At 36.5% G+C, this 12,546-nt stretch overlaps 1 protein-coding gene across 1 annotated transcript; it reads left to right on the top strand.

The window, feature by feature from the left end:
* Positions 1 to 64: 64 nt before the first annotated feature.
* On the top strand, positions 65 to 12,291 carry LOC136243242 (protein F37C4.5-like). The gene is made up of 10 exons (XM_066034760.1): positions 65 to 266; positions 1,974 to 2,205; positions 3,010 to 3,224; positions 4,396 to 4,525; positions 4,603 to 4,832; positions 5,573 to 5,666; positions 5,752 to 5,829; positions 5,899 to 6,060; positions 9,536 to 9,769; positions 12,009 to 12,291. Exons 1-10 carry the CDS (start codon positions 88 to 90, stop codon positions 12,201 to 12,203), a joined length of 1,749 nt encoding a protein of 582 aa, XP_065890832.1. The 5' UTR covers positions 65 to 87; the 3' UTR covers positions 12,204 to 12,291.
* Positions 12,292 to 12,546: the final 255 nt, after the last annotated feature.

Genomic DNA, 12,546 nt, shown 5'->3' with positions numbered 1-12,546 from the left:
ACCACGAGGAAAACCAGGACTTCCCCTGTTACTCCGTTTTTTTTAGTTTACTAAAGTTTCCGGTGAATCGTAAAGCTTATTGATCAAATGGCTATAGAGAAGAATACGAAGACTGAATTTAACTCCAGTGACTTAGAGGTCGGTGGTGTGGTGGTGTATCGTGACCGTGCTGAAGTGAAGCGACTGCTTAGAGTGAGCGTGAAGAAAGGTGAAAATGATGTCGTAGTCAATCAGCTTCCTTCAGTCGTGGACCCTAAATCTTTAAGGTTAGTTTTTTTTTGCTCGTAATCCACCTGTCACACCAAATCTGGTTCCCTGGCAAGATGAAATTACTGCCACCACTGCATGCCCCGAGGCACGCCCACAAAAAAATTGGTCACATTAATATTTGATGCAATGTTAGTATGTACAGTTATGTGTTGTACAAGATCCTTATCGCCACTCGCTCTACATACTTCACAATCATATCCTAGATATATCTGATCAACATATGTACCAAGGAGTCACTGTCTTGGTCACCTCACATATCGAATGTTGTCATAAAGCATCTGGAACACTCAATTTCTTAAAACGCAATCTGAACAAATGGTTAAAGAATCAGCTTATCTAACAATGGTGAGACCACAATTAAGAGTATGCATCTGCTGTCTGGGATCCCTACCAAGTTGGAGATATTGATATTTGGAGAAAGTGCAACAAAGAACAGCACACTAGGTGTTGAATGACTATGGCAGATTCAGTTTGATTTCTCTAATGCTGGATCAGTTAAAATGGCCTATGTTACAAATTCGTCAGAAATTATCTAGGTTACAAATATTGCATAAGATACTCTACCAACAGTTATCACTCCAAATTACCAAAAACACGACCAACAAGACAATACCATCAACTTCACTATATCTTACTTACTTCATTCTCCACGACATGCCAAAATAGCTATTTCTCAAGAACAATAAATGACTGGAACATACTACCAACTGAAATTACAGATTCCCACACCAGCAGAGCTGACTGCTCAGTAAAGTAAATAATAATAATAATAAGGAACATGCTGTTGCAATAATGGTAGGGGGAACAATTTCAGTTCTCAAATTAGTTTTTATATTAGAGCACAGGTAGTTCATGAGTGCAATAATGCTTTCAAGATCATCCACGAGAGAACAGCTGCAGAGGGAGAGGTAGCTCACAAGCTGATGCTCTCATATATCATCTGAGAAATCCAATTAGAAATTAAATATTCGGAAATCTGGAAATCACCTACAAACACGGTTATTTTTGATTCCGTTTGTTCATGCACTCAATTACCATAACCTTGAGGTTGACAACTAAAATCTCAGCTGCAAGATTGTACATGTGATAAATTGATTTTTAGACCAAGAATTCATAGTTATATTATGAACTCTTGTTTAGATGATGACTAGGTGCGGGAGCTCATAATTAAGTGCCACAAGGGTGCTTATATAAGTTCCTGCTAGGTACGATGACTATTTGGAGTGATCTACTGTTGGATGTTCCGTGACTTAATCTATGCAAAGTACAGCCTCTGGTCCCCTGTTATCTACTGTCCCATTTCCTGCACAAGTAGAAGTATAAGAATGCTTGTGAAACAGCTTGGTAAAAAGAGAGAATTTAATACATATAATTATTGATAATGTTGAGACTCTCGTACTAAATTTTTAGGAGGTTTTTGGGATTCGTGAGTTGTTCCTTGGCTTGAGCAATGGTGTAGCAGGGGCCAAAATGTTTGTTTCCCTATTTCTTTATTAATTTAGGTTTTTAATGCAAGCAAATTAGTCTTAACCAAATCCCCCAGAATGGCATGCTAGTGATGCATGCTTCAAACTCCATTGAGTATGTGTGTCATTGCTAGAAGACTCTTTACTCTTTAGTCTGTTTCACCATTCCTACACTATTGTGTAGGTCACTATAATTGTTAGTGTGCTCACTGACACTTGTCTCCGCTACTACTACAGGGTTGAAGGTGAGGGTGATGCAATTATTACTGATGTCATATACCAGTCCAAGACCAACTATGATGAGAAGACTAAGGGAGACAAAAAGCAGTATGACAAGTTGCAGGATGAGATCAAGGAACTTGTAGAGAAGGAGAAATTCCTCACATTCAAGTTGGAGGTCATTAACAAACAGAGGACAATACTGAATAAGTTTGCAGAGCAGATATGTAAATTTTCAGACTCCTCAAAAGTAAGTCTTCTATATAGTCAGGCTGTAAAAGGTATAGTTTTAAAATTGGTAAACCCATGCCATTTTCACATTTGTAACAAATCGTTTAGCACTGTGTCTTTTTGGAGCCAGCCAGACTATTTTTTGCTAGATCTAGATGCAATTTTTGTTCATAAAATCCTTTTTGTAGTCTTGCATGGCCAGACCGCTATCTCACCTCCTCTTTTTTTTATTTGTGACATCATTGGTTGGCAAGATAGGATCTAGTGAATTACTATAGACAAAGTTGCGAATTTCCACCAAAATTTGGTGGATTTGATTTTAGTGGTTAGCTTCAAGGAGAGCACTGCTAATGAAGAGGTGTCCAGGGAGCCTTGAAATCCTTTAAAGTTTGTTAAGATGTTACTCTTTGCAATTTAAATATTCTAAGTATGCAATTAACGCTGGTAACCTATCACACTGGCCAATTATGTCACAAATATAAACTAGGAGTTTGTCTTTAATTGTCTGTCACGCTTTGTACAAATGTAATTGGTAAAATCATAGGGTTTGCAAATTGTCAGTTAAAGTATCTTGATCTTGGTGTTTGTTGTGAATTGTATTGTTGGCTCCTGTACAATAAGAAGAATATTTATGACAGTAGTTGGTGGAAACTTGAATGCTGTCCTATTTAGCATTATTATTTTAACTGTATGTTTTCTTAGCCATTTATTTATGGGGCATTGAATTGTATATATGTCTGAGAACTTACCATGTTTCTTGTCTGTCCCCCTCTTCTCTGCCAGCTTCCTTTTGTAGTGCAATACATCTTGATTTCTTCCACAGGAGGAGAAAGCTGACATGAGTGAGATACTGAAGAGTGGAAGTGTTGATGGAGTGATGGGCTTCCTTACAGCTTACCAGGACAAGATGTCTCATCTTGATGAACAATGGAGGATGTATGATCGTGAGAAGACAACCTTGACTGAACAACTTAATGTACTAAGGAAGAATGCCCAAGACTTGAACCCCACTACTGTAAAAGATGCTAAAATCAACAGGTAATTGTTAGATAACAGTGATTCAACATTTAACACAAATTTTGTTAATAACTTAAATGTACCAATGAGATACGTCACCTTCAGAGTTGAACTTTAGATTGTTTAAAGTGTCTAGGTAGTTCAGGGAGGTTGAAGCAAACTTGGTTTGGTAAACTAAAACTTTCAATGAGTTTGTTGTGATGTTACACTTAAAATTACCTTTTGTAACCTTTAATGCTGCATGACTATTGTACTTGAATAGTTGACTGTTGTGTTGTAATTCTTGACTGTTCTATTAGAGATCTCATTCTTCTTTATAACTTTGGTCCAGCAGAATTGGCAAATTCCAGGTCTAACTCCAATGCCCTGTGCAGGAACGTAGGAAGCATGGATGCCATGGGTGCTTGGACACCCATACATATTTCTAACCAGAATCAAAATCATTCATCTTTTCTTTTCTAACTTGTAAGTGATTCCATCTACCTTGATTTGACTTCAACCATAGTCCATAGGCTTAAACAAAGGTGTGGTACAAATTCATTAAAATAATATAATGCAAGTTTGATCAAGATACTCTAATAGAGCAGTCAGTCTAGAGTAGCAGAAATTTAGCTGTTTATCACTTAACATTTATATTCTCTCTGATTCCATCCTTCAGTACCATATTTAATGTGACTATAAATCCTTTTGAGATAAAAACAAGTAGATATTAAGTTAGTAGTAGGGCACCCATAAGTTAAATATCTTCCTACGCCCCTAACTATGGTAGTGTGAAATGCAGGTAAAATACCAATCCTGCTAATGCAAAGATGACTGCTTGTACTGATGCAAACTTATATGATTACAATATTGTTGGGAGGTTACATGTTCCAGATAGTGGAGATGACATTTTAGCATGTGCTCCAATACTCAGTAGTACTGTTATAATAGTCCTAGTAATGGCTGTTCCTGTTGGCTACTAAGAGGAGTACTTGTTTAAGTGGAACTCAATGTTAGTCTGAATACTAACAGTTGCATACCAATGTTAGGGGTTTGCAAATAGCAAGCCTATGTTATGGTAAGTACAACACTACAGCATAATTACAAAACTGAGATTGATGCTTTGCTACTAGTGGTAACATACATTACCTGATGATCACTGTTAGCCCAAGAAGTGTGTAATTGTAGTAGATATGTTTTCTATTCTTTGTAGATGTGTATGTATCAGCCTTGAGGCAGCTTCTGACACTGATGTTGTGTTATCATTGTCTTATGTTGTGTCCAATGCCTCCTGGACTCCACAATATGACCTGAGGGTGTTCAGTAATGACAAGACCATGAAGGTCAGTTGTGTTCATAATATACTCTAATAGAACACACAATTCAATTGTACATGTGTTAACATTGTTATGTCAATTAGGTGTTGTATTATGGTCTGATAAAGCAGTCAACTGGTGAGGACTGGCTGGATGCTAAGTTGTCATTGTCCACTGCTAACCCAAGTATTGGTGGATCTGTACCTGAACTGGGTGTGCAGTTACTCAAGTTTAAACAACCAGTTACTATCATGTCCAAAACAATGACTCGTCATGGCTACAATGAAAGAAAACGAAACTTAAGCACTGGATTTGATGGATTTACATTTGCTGGGTTAGTCTAATTGCTGAGTTTTATGTTTAGTCTAATCCTGTCATTTAGCAAACTGTAAACAATTTTTCATTGAGGTAGCTGTATATAGTGAACCACAACCTGTACATACTTGATCCATTGATTGTTGAAATCCATTATTTTTTGATCAGAAATATAAGCATATTTTTTGTAGTGTTTCTTACATAAATTCTCCAGCTAAGCCTCAAGAATGCTTTTAATTTTCATATGCATGTATATAATACATACTACTGAAGGTACATTTTATGCCTGTAGATCCTATTAGGAAAGGTTTTCACATTGTGTTTTGAAACCCAGTATTTCAAACCAGCACCATAGTACAATGGTTGCTCGTCTGTACGTTAGATACAACAAGTCTATGCAGCATTCAATTGTTATACTGGCTGCTTTTAATACAAGCCATTTTGTTCAAGTAAGGACAGATATGCAAACATATATACGGTTTTCCCTTTCAGGAAGCCATGCATGCTCCCACAGCTTAAAATGGTTACAGATAACAGTATTAGTTATGTATGTATGATTACTGTGGCTTGGTTCTAAAATAGATGTTTCTTGAGTCTACTCGGTTCTAGTTGTATATATCCAAAACACAACTCTATTTTTAATTTCTTCTGCACAAGAAGAAAACAAATTCTCAGCTGTTTCATATTTCGTTTAGCATGTTATATGCCTTGAGCTTGCTCAAGATAATCATAAACAATACTCCATATTAATTTTGTTAGGGATAAAGATTCTCTTGAAACAGCTTGTCTAGATGAATATGGAGGTGACATGCTTGGTGGACTTGCACAACCAGTTGAGATAACTACAACACAGGTGTTTGTGCAGTCTTGTATTGAAATTACATGCATGTTGTTATACATAGATTTGTAATATAAATTGAATCAATGTGATACTGTAGGTGGAGACTAACTGGACTAGTGTAGCTTTCAACATTCCAAGAATGGCCACTATTCCTTCTGATAACACTGAACACAAAGTAATCATTACTAGTGAATATGTGACCAGTTTGTACAGTATAATACTTAACTGGTTACTTGTTTAACAGGTCACCGTTGCCTTAATTGATCTGAAGCCAGAATTTGAGTATGCCATTATACCTCGAATGTCTTCACACACCTACCTACAAGCTGTTGTCAAGAACACTTCATCTTATGCTCTGTTGTCTGGACCTGCCAATGTGTTCCTTGACAACAACTTTGTTGCTAAGGTATGTGTACTATTTTTTGCTAGTTGTAGCTGAGGTATATATTGTACAGCATTTCTCTATATCTGGTGTATACTTCATCAGTACAGTAGTATCAGTGGTCATTCATACAAGTACATGTATAAAGAAATTTTACATTTGTGTATGGATCATAGAAATAAAAGGGGCATCTGCAGCTACACTAGTCAATGTTTAATTCCTACTTCAGTTACATACAACCTGTCAATAGTATATAGCTGTAGGAATTAAATGTCCACTAGTATAGCTGCAGGTGTAGATGACCTCCTTTGTTTCATTGCTTTTATGATCACTGCTCAAGTGTAAAATTTCTAATATATGTCTCCTTGTACTTATTTGTTTACTGTATTTGTAGAGCATAATTCATTACTGGTGAACCAACACATACCGCAACCGAGAAAAGAATGATGCCAGAAACATTATAAAAATTAATTGTGTGACTGAATTTTTGCCCCCACTACGAATTACTGAAATGCAAAGTGGCCATTCCACCTCATATTTTCCACCTATTATACAGCACTACAAATGAAGAACAGTATGAAAGGTGCCTCTGCAATCAATTTAGTCACTATGGAAATTATGGATGATTCTTGTAATAGCTAACACTAAAACCAAGATGCGTTACCACGAATCAACACCTACAAGATAATCAATATCATACAGTAAAATAGTACTGTATAGTAGGGACCACAAAGAAGTAGGCGTGGTTCACGAAATAACATCACCCAAAAACCAGAATCAATTTTTCCAGACGACGATGAGGCAGTATTGATAAGATAAAACTATGCCCAAACAAGCTTTCAGATCAACCCAAAACGCTTTCAACAAGTTGCTACGAAATTTTAAAATAATTTATTCAATGGAATTTTCTACTGACTGACTGAGTAACTGACTGATTCCTTCAGACAAGTGTAACTCCATAACGGATAAGGGGCTACGGGCTTGATTTTTTCACTGTTCAATGTCGCTTCAGCCCGAGAGGTGCCTTTTGGCATACCGCAGTACGTACGATGCATTCTTCATGGACTTACCAGTGTCCTCCATTCATCTTTGCTGACAGCGAAGAGTGTTGATTTGGCGGTACTACGTGATGGCTTCCCTTTGAAATGGAAATCGTCCGTATTTTTCATAGTGGCTATTTTGATTGCAGAGGTGCTTTTCGAACAGTTCTTGATTCGCGCTGCTGTGTAATGGGTTGAACATAGTCGACAACGAAGTGTAATGGATACTTAGAACTGTTCAAAAAGCACCTCTGCAATCCACGCATACCGCAAGAAAGAAATGGCGCTGCGCACCCCAGTTATATCAATTATCGTCTGAAAAGTGAACTTGATTTGTAATGCTGTGTAACAGGTTAAACATAGCTGACAACGAAGCATAATGGATACTTCACTTTTCAGATGATAATTGATATAGCTTTGGTGCATAATGCCATTTCAGATGTGGCATGCGTGGGTTCACCAGTCATAATAATTATTTGCAAAAAACTTTAACAAACAAGTACACAAAAAATTTTGGAATTTTCAACTAGAGTAGGGACCATAGCTCATCGATAAAAAGTACTGAAACAAGCTGGAGTAGTGCATGATATTAAATCACAGTAAAACAATAAGAAGTGTTATATCCCTACTGTGTATTTTTATTATGGCTTGAGCACAGTAGGGATATAACACTTCCTATTGTTTTACTGTGATGTAATATCATGCACTACTCCAGCTTGTTTCAGTACTTTTTATCGATGTGCTATAGTCCCTATACTCTAGTTGAAAATTCCAAATTTTTTTGTGTACTTGTGGAGATAGAAATCAGGCACACACTTAACTCCATGATACATGCATTAGCTACTACAGTTGTCAGAAGACATATCTCAGGCCAGAGCAATGTCAAAGGTGAAGAAATCAAGGCTGTAGCCTTAACCATAGTTATTAGCAGGAAATCCAGTTACATAAAGGTTTTTAAAATCTCATTGGAAGGGTTTGGGGTTGCTCTAAAAGCATTTTGGGCTTAACCGATACTGCCAAGCTGTTGTGAAGGAAAGGTGAGGCTGAGTTTTGGATGATATTTTTGGGTAGTAGAAAGTATCCAAATCCCTTCCTACCATACTGTATGAGACATACTTTAATTAAACTGGAGGTTCTACAAAAACCATTATGTGCAACATTTTGCAATTGATCTTTCCATATAGAATTGTTTAGAATAACAGCAAAACTTTGATCTATTATAATTATTAAATGATATCCTGTATCCACCAGGCTTGTTGTAATTATCCACCGAAAGTAATCAGTACAATTACAATTACTTTTTGAAGCCAATCTAATGATTACAATTACAATTACTTCAGTATGTAAAATAATGATTAATAATTACAATTACTTTTCAAACACTACTGTACATGTGGGGTTAGAGCTGGGTGATATACTGGTATTGTTAATAATCTGTGATATTTAAGTCATACTGCTTTTGATACTGCCTGCTTTTTTTAATACCGCCATACCATCTGGGCATTATGGCCTCCCTGTGGGCTAACGCTTGTTCATCCCATATTTAGAAGGTAACCAGACATGTGATTATTAATGTTTGTAGGCAGGTGCTGATGTAGTCAGCTAACCAAACTATATGTAAACAAGTTTGTTAGTGGTAGTTTGTACCTGAGGCTGCTGAGTTACCATGGGTATTTGGTGCTTTTTTTGTGGTAAATGACAGTTACTTTAATACCAATAGCTTTTACATTAATACTGTGATATTTAGTAATATCGTATTATGGAAGGTATACCGTTTGCTATTTTTCAATACTGCCCAGCACTAATTGGGGTACAACAATAACTTACTTACAGTTCTCCAGCATTAATTTTAAGGTACGTCTATTAACTCTTCAAACTTTTTTGGTAATAGTCTACATATATTTTGGTCTGAGAACATTGCCACTATGGTTGAATACACACTCAAATGGTGCAAATGTTGCTGCTATTCTTTGCTATTGTACTTAAAATGGGGTATTTATTTGCTTTTATCTTCCAAAATTTTAAAGGGCTTTCATCCTTTGTAAACTCTGTGTCATCCAGATACATTTAAATGTTTCTCTACTATTGAACATTATGTACTCCATGGGTATCCCACACTGTACATAAAATGTTTATAACTATATGGTCAACAAATACATGACATATAATTTCAATAATTTACTGTAGCTACATGGGCCACATGTTATACACATGGGATTGTGTACATAGTATAGTCAAGTTATGGAGTAGTACTTTTATATAGCATAACTTTGATTACTTAAATTTAATTACATAATGATTATTGACTGAACAGCTAATTACAATTACAATTACCATTACTTTTATACTCAGTGAGCAATTACAATTATAATTACGATTACTTGAAAATTGCTAATGATTAGTAATTAATTACAATTACAATTACAACAAGCCTGGTATCCACATGTGGTCCCTTACAGTCATCATTGAAAGATGTGTCACCATCTGAAGAGTTCCATTGTTCACTGGGAGTAGACCCCTCCATTAGACTGACCACTATACCTGTGAAGGTGTTACGTGGACAGAGTGGACTAATCTCCAAGAGTGTCACTGTTGGCTACAGATACATGTTTGAGGTGAAGAACACTAAACAGGAACAGGTCAAGGTCACCCTCTCAGAACAACTACCTCTTAGTACTGATGAGAGGATTAAGGTGAGAAGAATAGTTTATAGTCATGAAGTTGTTTGTAGTGAGCTTATGTATTTATGCTATAAGTAGGAGTTAATCTTTGCATGAAGTTGCTGTATTACTACCTTGAGCTCTGTAATGACTACAAGTTCAAGGAAAAATTTGGGATTGTAAAAGTAAAAGGTAAACCTGTACAGACTTGGGGGCTTTGTAACTAAGTTACGTAACTGATTACTTTTAAAGTAACTAGTAATATAACTAGTTACTTGCTTTGTAACTAGTAACTTGTAACTAGGAGTAATTGTCTGAATAGTAACTAAGTTATTACAATAGTTACATTGTAACTACAACTAATTATGCTTTAAAAGCACGAACACTTCAATTTTTGTGTCATATATGCTACAACCACATTAAGTAGACAGATCCTGTGTACTGTTCTCTGTGATTCAGCTTGAGTAACTGACGTAGCAATAATTAATACTGACCTGAAATAGCCACAGAATTGTTATTTTTAAGTGCACATATGTATTGCATCCCTTAATGATCCATATCTTAGCAAAATTCATGTTGCAAAAGCTAAAAACAAGTCATAATTTATACTACGAAAGTAACTAGTAACTAGAGTACTTAGTTACCTTTTGAAAAGTAACAGTAACTGTAACTTAGTTACATGGGATAATAGTAACGTGTAACGCGTAGCTAGTTACTTTTCTGAAGTAACTACCCCAACTCTGCACCTGTAGATATACTACAGACATTGTTCAGTCTATACCCATCACTGAAATGTATAGGAAGTAAATATCCACTAGTATATCTACAGGTGTAGCAATCTCATTACTTTTTAATTTCTATGGTCCCAAATATAAACTTAAGGAAGCCATAATGCATGACCACAAATCAACACCATGCACTGTCAGCAAAAAGTAATGGGACAAAATGTTAGTCCGTGATATGTGTATTGTACGTACTGCAATGTGCCAAAAGGCACCTGTCGGCAGTTGTCTAACAGTGAAAAAATCAAGCTACTGTAGTAGCCTTGGCCATTATTGAGCTACACTGGACTGAAGGCATCAGCTGGTCAGTCAGTCAGCAGAAAATTGCACTATTGGAAGTATTTCAAGCTGCTTTTGTGCTTGGTTATACCTAACCAATACTGCCAAGGTGCCATGAAGGTATTGTGAAGCTGGGTTCTGGTCAACGTTTTTTGTGAGAAAGTAAAAGCCATGATTCATAATGGCAACAAGCACACAGGAATTTTCAACTAGAGTAGGGACCATAGCACATCGATAAAAAGAACTGAAACAAGCTGGTCAGAGTAGTGCACGATATTAAATCACAGTAAAACAATAAGAAGTGTTACATATATCCCTACTGTGCTCAAAATACCATAATGGAAATGCACAGTAGGGATATAACACTTCTTATTGTGATTTAATATCGTTGCACTACTCCAGCACTTTTTATCAATGTGCTATGGTCCCTACTCTAGCTGAAAACCGTATACTTGTTTGTTAACTTTTTTGTAAAATATAATATTATGACTGGTGAACCCATGCATATCACATCAAAAGAAAGAATGGTGCTGTGAGCCCCAGCTCTCAAATATCATCTGAAAAGTGAAATATCTATTATGCTTCGCTGTCAGCTATGTTCAACCTGTTACACAGCGTTACGAATCAAGAACTGTTCGAAATGCACCTCTGCAATCAAAGTAGCCACTATGGGAAATATGGACAATTCCGTTATGAAGGGAAGCCATCATGTGCTACTGCCAAATTGACACCTTACACTGTCAGCAAAGATGAATGGGACACAAAGGAGGACACTGGTAAGTCCATGAAGAATGCATTGTATGTGCTGCTGTATGCCAAAAGGCACGTGTCTGGCTGAAACGATGTTGAACAGTGAAAAAATCAAGTCCATAGCCTTATCCGTTATCGAGTTACGCTTGTCTGAAGGCATCAGTCAGTTAGTCACTAGAAATTTCCGTTTCATTTTTTTTTTATATTTCAGGTAGATCTGAAGGCTTGTTTGGGCTTAATTTTACAGTACCTATCCAATACTACTGCACCGTTGTCAGGGAAAAGTGAGGCTGGTTTTGGGTGATTTTTTATGGGCCACGCCCACACCTCTGTGGTCCCTCTATACAGTACTATTGTACTGTACATGTATGATGAATTGCTTACAATTTGGCATGCCATAACACTTTTTTGTAGCTAACTATTGATTTTGTAGATTATTTATAAACACAAATGTAACTCAGGTACATCTTAATGATCCAGATGTGAGGAAGGTGAATACTCCAGTTAACTTACCATTTGGAACAGTGACACTGAACTCCAGTAACAACTTGGACTGGGTGGTCAACATTCCAACTAACACTACTCAACCGATCACACTCACCTATTCTGTGGAGTATCCACCAGGACAAGTAGTACAAGGACTACCTACTTATTAACAACAATGATAGAGTGGCTATTTTATGTGTTTATGTGTTTAGTTAGTGTAAATATACAAGTCAGATCCTAAAAAAATGTATAATGAAACTGCATTAATAGGGGGCATTACATATGGCAAAATCATATTAAAATTTTAGGGCCTAGTAATAACACCACAATCAGGTGGTCTTTGTGCTGGGTCCAGCTCCAAGTAGTATTATTAGTCATTGTGTGTAATGTTATAGTGAAAAATACTGATCAAAGTTGTGTAAATATTACACATTATGGTCAGAGTAGTGGTGTGTGTGTGTGTGTGTGTGTGTGTGTGTGTGTGTGTGTGTGTGTGTGTGTGTGTGTGTGTGT

The sequence above is a fragment of the Dysidea avara genome, chromosome 13 (genome assembly GCF_963678975.1).
Source record: "Dysidea avara chromosome 13, odDysAvar1.4, whole genome shotgun sequence".
Taxonomy (NCBI): Eukaryota; Metazoa; Porifera; class Demospongiae; order Dictyoceratida; family Dysideidae; genus Dysidea; species Dysidea avara.
Note: the sequence above shows the minus strand (reverse complement) of the source record. Positions and strands in the feature narration are given on the sequence as shown.